The 13,833-nt window shown below is 43.9% G+C and overlaps 1 protein-coding gene across 1 annotated transcript in view; it reads left to right on the plus strand.

The window, feature by feature from the left end:
* LOC138609193 (tenascin-like) overlaps window positions 1-13,833 on the plus strand; it is a 38,251-nt gene extending 24,418 nt beyond the window's left edge. The window contains exons 7-18 of the mRNA XM_069681831.1: window positions 649-918; window positions 7,957-8,079; window positions 8,567-8,710; window positions 9,098-9,217; window positions 9,299-9,448; window positions 10,239-10,372; window positions 10,490-10,622; window positions 10,696-10,847; window positions 10,938-11,034; window positions 11,127-11,282; window positions 11,523-11,686; window positions 12,829-13,833. Of these exons, the coding sequence (XP_069537932.1) occupies window positions 649-918; window positions 7,957-8,079; window positions 8,567-8,710; window positions 9,098-9,217; window positions 9,299-9,448; window positions 10,239-10,372; window positions 10,490-10,622; window positions 10,696-10,847; window positions 10,938-11,034; window positions 11,127-11,282; window positions 11,523-11,686; window positions 12,829-12,915 (1,730 nt within the window). The 3' untranslated portion in view covers window positions 12,916-13,833. The remainder of the gene's footprint in view (window positions 1-648; window positions 919-7,956; window positions 8,080-8,566; window positions 8,711-9,097; window positions 9,218-9,298; window positions 9,449-10,238; window positions 10,373-10,489; window positions 10,623-10,695; window positions 10,848-10,937; window positions 11,035-11,126; window positions 11,283-11,522; window positions 11,687-12,828) is intronic.

Genomic DNA, 13,833 nt, shown 5'->3' on the forward strand with positions numbered 1-13,833 from the left:
ATCCGTGTGTGTCCGTCCATCCATTCCTTTCATGTGAACTCGGTAGGTTAGGATTACCAGGAGGGAATATCTTTGACCCAAATATCCACCTAGACTCATTGATTATACAAATAGATTGTGGTGGGTAAAGGTCAAAGGCCAAAAGGTCAAAGGTAAACGCCACTGTTGAACTTGTCATGGACAACTAGTCATTGGTAGTTACTACCATCCAATTCTGCCAAAGCCACGTCTCAGGAACACCTGGAGGGAATACCTTCAGATTTGTCATAAACGTCCACTTGAATTCAAGGATTAACAGATTCGATTTTGGTGGTCAAAGGTCAAGGTTACTCTGACCTCACATTGGTCCAATTCTATTGAACAAGACATTTAAACCAAGCTGGAGGTATATCATTGCATCAGGTTTACTTAGTTACTCCTCGTTCACCTGTTCTCTTACTGTTATGAGAAAGGTTTACTGACCAGCACAAGAGACACAAAGAGAGCGAGTCTTATCAGTACACAAGTACAGTATATACCCTGTTCCAGTGTTACACTGTCATTCTGTTGGAATCACGAGTGGATGTTGAACGCAACTTGACTGGTCGGCAGCTGTACACAACTGCAAGCCAGTAATTCTACTTTGTCTTCTTTCGTCTTCATCTTAAGTCATCTCTGGTCCGTCCAACCTCCAAGTCGTCAAGACGACCACCACGTCTGCAGTGGTCCAGTGGGAGCAGTCCCAGGGTGAGATCGACAGGTACCGTTTGACTATCACACCAAACGACGGAATAGGGAGGGCTCAGGATATGACTGTCCCAGCTGGCCAAGACTCCGCCCACATCCAGCAGCTGGAGGCGGGGCGTTTGTATGACATCACAGTTGTGGCGGAGAAGGGAACGAGTCGGAGTGATCCAGCAAGCACCCAGGTTACTCCAGGTGAGTAGGATCTTTCTAATTGTAACGCAGCCCGATTCCCATCCAATAAATAATCTCCCCTTTTTTCACTCAGCTGTTTCCTGAGTTTCCTCCAGTTGTGTAAAGATGAGGCCTTCCTGTGTCTCAAAGCCTTTTCTCTCGTTAAAGTGAAATACTTCCCTTAAAGCTGCGGGACGCCACAAACAACCACATGGATTTGATCAAATAAAGTCATTTATTGCATGGATTGGTCATGTGTTACTTAGAGTTATAAATAACAACCAAACTAAAATACCTTCAGGCAGTGACTCAGAGTTTAAACAAGGTCTACCTCACTCTTAATGACACCTCAACTATCTGAGCTGCCCCGCTCTTATCTGTCTCCAACAGAAAGCATGTGGCCCTCGGATCATTGTGACTGTAAATATAAGATTTCTGATTGTATTTGTTGTTAATCTGAAATACTAAAGCTGCAGACCGCAGGGTAGTAAAGCTCCTCAGTTCATATTTAATCAAAAGTCGAACATTCCCATTTGATAAATATTTATTGATAACATACAGAGTAAGAGTTTCCCTGGCCTGAGAAGATAGTGTGTTTGATAGAATTGCATCCTTATGATTGTAGAGCTGGGTCTGGCACCTCTCCAATCAGGCTCTTCAGGATAGCAGCCAGGAATCGACATGAGGCGGCATCAGGAATGAAAATCCTAAATTTGTGTAGCAGTTGTGTCCAAGTGTGTTTTCTGGCAGACCGAGATCTTCTGTCGTCATCCACTCACACATTCTCTTCTGTCAAACTCTTGGAAGTGGTCTGAACGCTGTGAAAAGTTGGGCAGGGAAACACTTCAATTTTATTCACGCTAATTTTTTCTCTCTGGAAATTAATTAGCTCTTTGTCTCAGAGAAATATCTTTATTGACAGATGAATTGTTTATTTGTCCTCAAGGAGGAAATTCTCATCGGCAGTAAGTGCATAAAAGAACAAATAATTAAGATTTAATACGAAACTACAGGATGCAGCTGCAGTATATTACTGACCAGACACACAGACATGGATTGTCTCTCTACATAACACAAATGGGATTTCCTGTAATGTAGGAGGAGGTGACTTATTTGAAGCTCATGAGGCTGCAGGAACAAATCTATCAACAGATACTGAGTGAGTATCAAAGCCTGATATCTCTTGATCCTGGCAGAACCATCAAAAACACACACACACACACATCCTGCAGGATGAATACTCAGTAAAGCAACACATTTGGATAGTGTGTGTGTGTGTGTGTGTGTGTGTGTGTGTGTGTGTGTGTGTGTGTGTGTGTTTCTTGTACAAACTACTAAGGTGAGAACAGGCTTGTTCCAGCTGAGTGAAGGAAAGGGAAAGTTTATGTGTCCTAACACCTCATCATTCAATGGAACGCATCATATAAAACACATTACGGTGTGGAGAACGTTACAGTGAAAGTTAATGAAGCGAGATCCAGCCTCAACCCTCCGGCTGCAAAAATACTGAGTATCAGAAGAAAAGAGTCCTTAAACTGCTGCGTTTGCCACCAGGCTGTGATATGTCCCTCTCCACAGTGACCCAGTCACCGTGCATGTTGTATCTGCTGTCTGAGCTGAGCTTTAATTATATTCTAATTTTTCCTTGCAGGTTCAACATGGAGAACGCTGCCCTGAGTTGTTTGTTTTGTTTTCACTTTCAGAATAACTAATTAAATCAGGTTTCCTGCAAAGTTCTTATAATGAATACTAAAACAATTTCCCTTCTTTTATTAGACATGATCTCTCCTGGATTATTTACAACAGCAGTATCTCATGACCTTATCATTGAACCCAAAGCTCATCCCCTTCATATCTTTAGGGAAGACATTACCAAAGGCAACAATGGCAGCTTTGACCGTGCCGGTCACACAAGCACCTGGACAAGATGTTGGTGACAGAGATCAAGAGTTTAACCCATCGGCTGAGAAGCAAGTCTTTGAAGATCAGGGGCGGAGGGTGGATCAGAGGGACTCTGTAAAAGTCAAAGGTATAGATGGATCGAACAAAGACTCCAAAGCCTCTGTGATTGCAAGGACAAAACCTCTTCCCAGGAAAAAGTTGGCAACAGATGGCAGCAGGCCCAAACTTGCTGAAAAGCCCACATTGTCCAAGAAGCCAAATAAACCAGGGCCTTTCCGTTTCAACACAACCAGAGTTGTGCCTGGGGGAAAAAAGATTGGCCTGGCTCCTTTAAAAAAGACCCCAGTTGGGGAGAAAAAAAAGACACCAATATTAGTCAAAAAACCTAGACCAGATGTCTACAGGTCTAATATTGCTTTGAATGTGAGGGACCCACCAGTGGAGGCATCAAGCACGGACAGGACAGACGGCAAAAATCCAGCTACAATATCTGGGACTGATTCAGATACAAAGAGACGAAGTGGCTCAGAGGGACCAACATTTTCTGTTGGCTCCACAGAGCAACCAGATGTTGGCAAAGTAGGCCAAGGAAACGACACTGCTTTAGTGTCTTCAGAGCCAACCAGGACTGTTCAAAGCCAAGAAAAGAAATGTATGAACAAAATTAAAGTGACGCACATCAGATTACCCCATAAAGACAGAGGCAGCGGGTGTCAAGGGGGTGGAAAAGTTCTGGCAGGGAAGGCACCAGGCTTACATCAAGGTTCCTCTGAAACGCATGATCCTCCTGACCTTGACTATTCACCAGATCCTTTACATAAGCTCCTGACAGACACCTTTGACAGTTTGAATATCACAACATTTTCTGTTCACCTGGCCAAACCATCAGACCTCTCTGTTGATGCCGAAACAGTAAGGGAAAAGATCTTAGATGGACTTGAACCACTGTCCTCAATAAAGTCCTCTTCATCATCTTCACCAGACTCACAATCACGTTCTGCGTCATCTTCATCTTCATCAACAGCAGAGCCAGCATCATCACCTACTTTTCTAATTTTATCATCACCTTTATCTTTACCATCACCTTCACCGTTATCACCACCGTCATCACTACCATTATCATCACCATTACCTTCTTCATCATCTCTTTCCCACTCAGATAAATCAGATTCCTCTGAAAGTAAAGAACCAGACATTGATAATAAAAGAACGTTGAGCATAGCAACACATACAGAAGAAGACAGAAGATTTCCAGCCTCAGGAAAAGGTGGCTTACTGTTTTTCCGCCGCACACCTACAAAACCTGGATATGTACGTCGCCCACACCCAAACTTGGGACCATTTCAGAACAAAACCCATCTCAATTTGAGAGTTCCTCAACATTCCTCTCCTCGTGTGAACCCCATCTCTAGAATAGAGACAGAGACCACTCATACATCCACAGGTGAAATATCAGCTCAGTCTGCTTCAGAGGAATCGGACCCTGTCAAGGTAAATGCACCTGAGAGGAATACTAGTGGAGATAATGACGGGGCATCTACATCTTCATCCCCTGAAGTCGAACAAAACAAGAAAAGGATTCCACCAGAAAGTGGAAGAATCCCAGTCCGCCGTATTCCGCCAAAGGGAGGATTCCCGCGTCGCCAATTTCCAAACTTTGGACCCCTTCAGAACCGAACTCGTCCAAATTTGAGGCTGCTGCCTTCCCCCTCTAGACCATTAAATCCTGCATCCGGAACAAGGGTAGTGCAGTTATCTTCCACTGAACTTCCAGCCACTCTGTCTCTTCCTGTTTCCAAAGACTCCTATCCACCTGAAGGAGCATGGCCAATAGGAGAGGAGAACAAAGACAGAGTCAGGACAAAAATATCCACAACAAGTATGTCCGCTGAGATCAATCAGACCCCCAGAGGAAATGGAGAGCCTTCTTCTCATCGCCCATCCACCAATGTTGGCCCCTTTCGCCGCCCAATGTATGGTGGTCGTTTCCCAAACAATACAAACCTGAGAACGCCTCAACATCCTCATAAAGGTCCAATGCGAAAGCCTCCTCCAACCAGAAAGTTAATTGGTGGCAGCAGCATTACAGCTGGTAGTCAAACTAACAGAAAGGATAGTACGGATGAATTCGCTGATAACCAATCAGGAGGTCAGGATGCCTCAAGTCCTACCCAAGAAGTCCAAAATAGACAATCAGGAAAACAAGACACTACAGAGGTAATTCCAAGTGCCCAGATGTATGGGCGTGACACTACTGACAAACCAGCAAACTTAGAAGGAAGGGGCACTGCTCCAATACAATCGGGGGGAGAAGAAACGACCACCCAAGATTCTGACTCTGACATACATGAGGAGAAAGGCAATGGTGGTAATAACGCTGGCGATACAAGTCAAGGTAGACCAACAATCAAACAACTTAATTCAACCTATTCAGGACATAGAAAAGGGCCGATCGCACTTCCAAAGAGACAACCCCCAGCCAAGGGTGCAAAAGCACAACATCACGCCAATATAAGACGCTACCTCAGCGGGGGTCAAAGAAGAGACAACGCAAAAACGAATAATACTGCCAAAGGTGCGCTTCACACTAAGTCTAAACCGACAGGAAGTGTTGGTTCCAAACCTCTGACAGGATCAAATGTTTCCGGTTTCACAAGGGAACCTCTGGACCATGTGGCAGTGACAAACAGGACCTCAGATGGATTCATGCTCGAATGGGACTCACCGGAAGGAAAGTATAAAAACTTTGTTGTGACAAGAAATAAAGTTGAAAAAGACAAAGGGCCAAAGCAGAAGGACGGTAAGAAAGATCAAGAAGAACAACCAGAGGATGGTGATGATGGGAAGGAAGCGAAGCATCAACCAACCAAAGAAACTGAATCAGAAAATGGAAGCAGTGAAGATGAAAATAGAGTCCCTGAAAGTGTCTTTACACAACCCCCAAGACACCAGAGCAGCACCACAACCAAACCTGTAACAGGAAGTGACACAACGTTCAAACAAGTTATTCCTGGTTCAGCTCGCTCCTTCCAGTTTGACAACCTGCCTCCTCAGACCGAGTACACGGTGACCTTGCTTGGGAAGGGTCCTGGCATCCTGTCCAGACTGCACAAGCTGGTCATCAGTACAGGTACAAGCAACTGTGTCAGTAGAAAAACATCAGTTACTGCTGCACATTGCTTCAACATTACTGCCAATGTTGTGAATGCCTCTACAGAAAACTTTATCTGAGAATGTGAACTGTTCACCGCGTCTTGTATCTTTGCTGCACCACGTGTCTTGTGCTGATTTGAACAAAAGTTTATTTGTGAACTAATCGTCACTCGTCTTGAGTATGACTACATGTTTGCTCACCAACTAAATGCTTCATCCATGTTAGTTTCAAGAGCTCCAGTGCTGTGACGCTCTTTTAACCTGTAAGCTGGCAGTTTACAGTGTCACCCCATGTATTTGTCATGTAATCAATGGTTTGCTAGCGACGTGACGTGTTTCGTTTGGTGAATCTTGATGTCTTAAGCCATTTGTTTTGTGTTGATGCTGATTTTGTGTTATTTGTGCACTTCTTTGTCAGCTTTCATTAATTTATGAAATACCCATATTCATGAACTAGCAGTCATTCATTTTAATAATCAACCATAACGATGCACTGTTATTTGATGTCAAACCTCAGACAGGAATTAGCACAGGTTGTTAGCTAGCTAAGATGTGCATTAGCTAATGACACAAGCTTGTGGTGGCTAACATTAGCATCAGTTGCCTTTAGCATGTTGGCTAGGTATGTTAGCTTGCATCAATTCAAGCTGAGGTTAAGTACTGACTGGATCCATTAGCTGCCTCAGAAACTCTGGTTAAGCCTGTTTGCGTCCCAAAAATGAGAACATTTACTGGAACTGCAGAAATTAACGGGCAGTTTGAGACGTCACAAACCTAAGGAGCCAATCCCGTCAATGGACGGGGTGACGCTATGCAGATCGCTATGTGCAACCTATGGCAACCACTTCAGCGATGCGCGAGCCAGCCGTCATCGACATTTCTGCAAACTACCTACTGACTGCTAACGTTAACGTTGCGACTACTAATTACTACATTTCAAGCTGCTAAGTTTCGATAAGTTGCCACTAAACGACGGCAGAGACGTGTTTTTGTTTTCAGCTGTTATTTTACGAAAGGAGAAACGTAGTAGATAGTGGGCGGGGCCTGTGCAAATGAGGGAGACGGAGGAGATGCCATGGGAGGATTATTTTTACGACATCATTTATCAGGAAAAAAAACATATCAGACACAATTTATTATTTGACGCAGAGCGTGTTATATGTCTTAAAACATGACTGCAGCTGGGCTTTGAAAGATGTAAGTTAGTTGTGTCAGTAAAGATAGTCCTGCCTCGAGTCTTTCTTTCTGAGTTGACATCAAATGAGAGTTTCAAACAAACCACAACAGTAATAACATAACAACAAACTCATTCACTGCTGCTCTGGTCTTCTCTCATTCAGGGTAAGCTAACAGCCAGCTTCACTGACACCCTTCACCTCTCACCCAAAGCAGGGTAAGACCACGGCTGGTCTCCATTGTTGGTCTGTCTTCAGCTTTTTCTCCTGTGAGAGTCAGTTCTGTATGAATCACAGAATGGAACATACTTATCTTTAGAGATATGGTATTACAAAGAAGAGTCCAGTGCTGCTTTGTAATACACGTGTGTGATATTCAGCCATTAAAGAAATGGAAGCACAAATGCATTTCAGGATGCATGCAACAATGTGTTGTGTATTTGTTGAGTGACACCCAGCCCTCTGTTTTGTCCTGTTTTAACTTCTTCACTCTTCCACACTTTATATTTCCAGGTTTGAGGGACCAGCTAACTATAAAGTTTCACCTTTCTTTCCTTTGCTGCTGTTCAGGATCATCTCCATTTAAATGTTATAATTACTATGTGTCTGTATATGATTTGTATACTGTATATATGTTTGCACTGTACATATATACACATGAACTCATCGGAGCACTAATGTGTGGATGAATAAAATGTAATGTACACACTGTTTTCACTCTTTAAGTGTCTGTTCATGTATGTTTTCATGAAACGTGCCGTTAAGTTGATCCTTTTATCTTCTAATTCTCTGACTAACTTTCTTTCATCTCTTTCGTGGTGTTCTTCAGGCCCAGAGCCTCCCACCGACATAGTCTTCAGTGAGTTGACGGAAAACTCTCTGACGGTGTCGTGGACCAAACCTAGGACTCCCATCAGTGGCTTCAAGGTCACCTACACCCACAAGGAGGAAGGTGAGAGTTTGTGTGTCTGCTGAGTTTTCTTTTTCTTCATCAGAAGAGTGACCGTTACCGTTTATGCCACAGCTTCTGCCCAAAGGAAAGTAAGTAAAGTTGGGTCGTTGCAAAGAGTAGTTCCATCAGAAGTTGACTTTATAGGCCATCTCTAAGCATGGCTGTAATCCACAGCAAAAAAAGAGGAAGCACAAAACAAAACGGGTCACCTGGGCCATCTTACCTGTCTACAGGAGGGTCAACTTATCATATGATCAGACCTTACACAGTTGTATGTATGTATGACATAGGGTGCAACAACAACTCTTTCCCCCCAGCGTTCATGTGCTGACTCTAAAAGTAAAGAGTTAAAATTAGGAACAAGACCAGTCGCACAACTCTGAAGAGAGTATCCACAAGCATTTCTAAAGATTCGTCCGATTATTATCTTCGACATTTCCGCTTAAAAATTAAAGATATCAAACAATGTATTTCTGCCTCTCTGCAGGTGAGCCGGTGTCAGTGTCTGTGGACTCAGGCGACTCTACACTAGGCCTATCACAGCTCTCACCTGGCTCTACCTACGAGGTCAGCATCGTCTCCGTGCTTGGACTGGATGAGAGCGATCCACTAAAAGACTCAGTCACAACTCGTAAGTCCTCCAGGTTTCAGTTTTTACTGATTATTTTATTGTGCCTATTGTAACTCCAGACAGATTTGAGTTAACGTTTTCACATATTACACTTTGAAACCTTCACTTTCCAGTCTGTAGCAGGTGTTTGATCTGGATACAGTCAGTGCGTTTGTACTCAGAGGAGACTCATGCTGGATCTGTTCAGAGCTCTGTGTTATCTCAGAACTGTTTCCTTTTCTCAGATGACTCCCTCCGCCGATGGTGTAACTGTTGACAAACCAATGATCCCTGTGCTCTTCTCTGTTAGACATCCATGCATCGCTCTGTCTTCATTCCTTGGGTTCTCTGTGTGGTTGATGCAAATAAAACAAATATAGATAATGGGTATGTTTATATCTCTCGCAGTCCCCGACCCCCCGACAGACCTCCGAGCCGTTAACGTCACAGACAGCACAGCCCTGTTACTGTGGCGACCAGCGTTGGCCGCCGTTGATAAATACGCCATCGTTTACGGCTCTGGGACGGGTAAGCAGTGACAGAGTCTGACCCTAATGCTTCTCCGTCTGGTGTTCCTCTTGTGAACGTAAGAACTTTGTGTTGGTTCAGATTCAGAGTTGAGGATCTCGGTATCTGGAAACGCAGCAGAGCAGCACCTGAGCGGTCTGGAAGGATCCACCACCTACACCGTCACCATAACCAGCCAGCTGGGCAGCCAGGAGAGCTCAGAGGCCACCACCAGCTTCACCACCACCGGAGGTCAGTGCACACACACATTCCTAACCACACAAGCAACAGGGGACCGTCATTCTACACCAACCAAGTGTGGACCTCTGTTTTTTATTGCTTTGAAAAACAAAAATATAGAACGACATTTTCTTTTGAGGTCTTTCCAATAATTTTACTGCAAATTTGTTATTGTTTTTTATTTTTACATAAATTGCCAAGAGGACACTTTCATCCTTGTTTACATATCAAAGGGGGGACCTTCACTTGCAGCCGAACTGTCTGTGCAGTCTGTCAGCCAATTACAACCGGAGCCAGTATCTGTTTTGATCATCTTTAAAGTCATTCTTCTTTCATGCTTCTCACTACTTTTACTTTTACAATTTTTACAAACAAAAAATGCAGGATGTAACAATTTGATACAATTAATGATGCTTGGTTCAAAATACAATGTTCACAAATTGAGATTAAAGACAATTTAAGAATTAAAAAAATCCCTTTTCTGCAATTAAAAAATACAAAATATATTGTTCTATCTTTTCTCCATAAATTCTATATGTAACTTCCGTATTGTGTGAACTGTAAGACAAAGAATAATTCTATTTCTTCCTTTATCAGTTGCGTTATTATATTTGTTTCCCTTTTTGAAGCATCATTTTCTATGCAGCACTTTTAATTGTGCATTTAAAAACTGTGGTTGTATTTTTATTGAAGTAAGGTTGTGAACGCTTCTTCCAACACTGATATCAGAACAGAGATTTTATCTCAAGGGACTTCCTGGTTAAATAAGAAATAAATAAACACCTGTACTCTTCCTCTGCAGGCTCGAGGGCAGGGCCACGTGACCTCCAGGCCAGCGATGTGACCCCTCGCACGGCTCTGCTGCAGTGGACACCACCTTCAAACCCCGTGGGCAGCTACAGGCTGACCTATCAGACCGAAGATGGGGACATGAAGGTGTGAAAGTTTATCCCTCAGAACTTAAGAAATGCCGACTCCCTCGTCGTCCTTTTGGATGAGCCGTGTCCCTGCAGAGAAACATTTCACAACTCGTAATAACTTCTCTCCTCTCAGGAGCTGATTGTGGACGGGACGTTGACGGAGTACAACCTGATCAGACTTTACCCTGGATCCAAGTACACGGTTAAGCTCCAGGCGGAGATGGGAGGACAATACACTGCTGCCGTCTCCACCGAGTTCACCACCGGTAACAGCTGCTCACATCCTACATTAAAAACATGGCGGTCAACTGTTGAGCTAAAGTCCAACTTCTTCCTTAGGCACCCTGAGGTTCCCCTTCCCCACAGACTGCTCTGAGGAGCTGCTGAACGGCATCCGGACGTCAGGCGAGGTGGAGATTTTCCCTCGGGGGAAACACGGGACATCGATGATGGTTTACTGCGACATGGAGACGGACGGAGGAGGCTGGACGGTACGATGAAACGTTCCTCAGGCTGTAGGCTCGGGTTATATTGAGGTGTGTTCCTGAGTGGAACCTGGTCTGTGTGTCTCCTGTCCGCAGGTCTTCCAGAGGAGGAAGGACGGCTCCGTGGATTTCTTCAAAGGCTGGAAGGATTACGTGAAAGGATTTGGGGATCCGAGTGGAGAGTTCTGGCTCGGTGAGAGACACTTTTAAAACCTCTTCAAATACAAAACCAATAAAAGTAGCATTTCCAGTTTGTGTCAACCTGTTTACCTCCTGCTCCTTCAGGCCTCGACAGCCTCCACAACCTGACCACGATGAGCAGGATGACTCTGCGCGTCGACCTGCGCGACAAAGACGAGTCGGTGTTTGCTAAATACACGACGTTTGAGGTGGCGAAGAGGAACTACAGGCTGACTGTGGGCGGCTACAGCGGCACTGCAGGTGAGAGGAAGAGAGGGACCAGAAGGTGTTCATGAGGAATTCTGGTATTTCTAAACTTTGGTCCTATTTTTATGTGTCTCAGGGTGTAAATAACAACCTGACAGACTTATTCTAAGTGTCTGACAACAGAGGAAGGAAATCACAGGAAGGATCCCTGCAGAGATGGACCTTTTTGTGATCTTTGTTCTCTTATCTTTGGACGTTTAAGACCCCTCATTCCTCTCGTCTCCTCCCCTTCAGGCGACTCTCTCACATATCACAACAACCGGCTGTTCTCCACCAAAGACCGCGACCCGCAGCCGTTCATCACCCGCTGCGCCATGTCGTACCGAGGAGGCTGGTGGTACAAGAACTGTCACGAGGCCAACCTCAACGGCCTCTACGGCATCGACGTCAAACACCAGGTAACCTCTACAGACACACACAAGATTTTCTTGTGATCGACTTTAATTAACGGCTCTTACAGTATTAATCTGGAAGATTTTCATGTAAATAAATGTCTAAGTCTCTATCACTGAATGAGGTAACACAATGCATCTGCAGTATAAAGTATTATTATGGACTGAAAAAATCTCAAGCGGCGCCCAGTTAGTGACGCGTTCTCCATCAGCCAGCAGTGGTTGGTCTGCCAGAGAGGGTAGGCGGAGCTAAGCGGCTGCTTTTCTGCTCTCTGCAAGTGTTGCGAGTAAACAGTAATCTACTATGGCTGAACAAACAAAGAAAAGATGGATGACTACAGATACAACTTCAACAAGAAGTGAAAATCCAAAGAAGAAGAAACAAACTCGACGCTCAGATGAAGCAAACAGTCTGAAAAGGAAAGCGACCGTCAGCCAGGAAAATCAGGAGTTACAACCGTGACAGAGGGAGACAGCTGTCGATGTCTGGTTAGACTGTGAAGCATCCTCCTGTAATTACTGTACGTTGCCTTTAGGTGGCGCCAGAGAGAACGAAACTGTCAGTTTAAATTAATAACAACATCATGATGCAGATTAGTAACAAGTCAACATGAAGCTTTGTCCTATCTGTCCTCAAGAGGAGAGTGAGACGTTTGTTGAGCGGGGGGCGGAGCCAGCATTTCTGATGCATTCAAGGAAGTCGGGAAATCTACACGCTGAGCGACTTTCGTGACACAGCGTCAAGGGAATTTGTCTCAAGTTGAATTTCTGATCTAGAACAGATTGTTGCTGAACTTGTTGCAGATGTTTGTTGATAGAGATTCATAAGAAGCTAAATCATTTTTGTCAGAAGACGTGTGAATGTAACACAAAATAAAAGCAAACTCCTTTTACTTATTTATTAAATCCATCTGCTGATTGTGATGTGTGAAGAAACATCATGTTGATCAGTCTGTGGTCTGGACTGAATGAACGAAAGAAAAACATTTAAAGCACTTTTATCAGGTATCTGTCTGACATCAGGGTGTGTGTGTGTGTGTGTGTGTGTGTGTGTGTGTGTGTGTGTGTGTGTGTGTGTGTGTGTGTGTGCGTGTGCGTGTGCGTGTGCGTGTGCGTGTGCGTGTGTGTGTGTGCGTGTGTGTTTTCAGGGAATTATCTGGACCTCCTGGAAAGGAAAAGAGCACTCCATCCCGTTCACCGAGATGAAGATGAGACCAGCAGCCTTCAGAGGATGAAGGAGAGGAAGAGGAGGATAATGAACTGCTTAACACATGCAGTGTGTTCAATACATGTGCAAACACACACACACACACACACATACGAGAAGAGAGCCGTGCTGTCACTTCAGAAGACATGAAGACGTATTGTTTCCTGTGTATAGAGGTCAGTTATCAGTATGTTACTGTAGGTTGTACAGTCGTATCTTTACTTCTTTAAAGCCGGGCTGCTCCCTCGTGCTCTATATTTAAAGGGCCAGTTCACCCACATTAGGAACAACACATATTTTCCTCCTGAAGCTACTGCAAAAACCCTCATATACAAATATTATACAGTATACTTTTTTAGTGTGAATGTAGCAGCACTTTAATCACGTGTTTTCTTCAGGTTAGTCGACCAAAACTGCAACTCAGAGACTTTTTATAGTTTTTATAAATATCATGCAGCCAAAGAGTTAAACGGTAAAATCACATCCTATTTTGTTGCTGGTTGAAATTTAAAAACGCTTGTAATAAACAGCCTCATTCAGGCTGGATGGATTCTTTACTTTGGCTTTAGTTTGTTTGTTTTTTAAACCAAAAGGAAAAACAAAAGTGTTTTTACAGACGAATGTTGCTGCTCTGTTTAAAAACTGTATTTGTGATCAAGTCCACCTGAAACGAAACCAAACGCAGGATTTGGTTTTGATTAGAAGCTCTTTATATCTCTGTGCAGACTTTGATTCAGCCCTGCTCTAAAGCTCGGCAGCGCCCCCTGCTGTCCGCTGTGAGCTATATCAGATGCACTGCAGCCCCTCAGTTTATAATCTATTAAGGGTACAACCCTGGAAACCAGCAGGTGAGTGATGGAGGTCACCTCTCAGTGTTTGTCCGTCTCTCTGTCTTTGTGTAAATCTCTCCATGTTTTATTTTTCCTTTTTAATGAGTCTTAAAGAA

This window comes from Semicossyphus pulcher, unplaced genomic scaffold (genome assembly GCF_022749685.1).
Source record: "Semicossyphus pulcher isolate SPU_LCO1_2020_fin unplaced genomic scaffold, fSemPul1.0.p SCAF_5, whole genome shotgun sequence".
NCBI classification, from domain to species: Eukaryota; Metazoa; Chordata; class Actinopteri; order Labriformes; family Labridae; genus Semicossyphus; species Semicossyphus pulcher.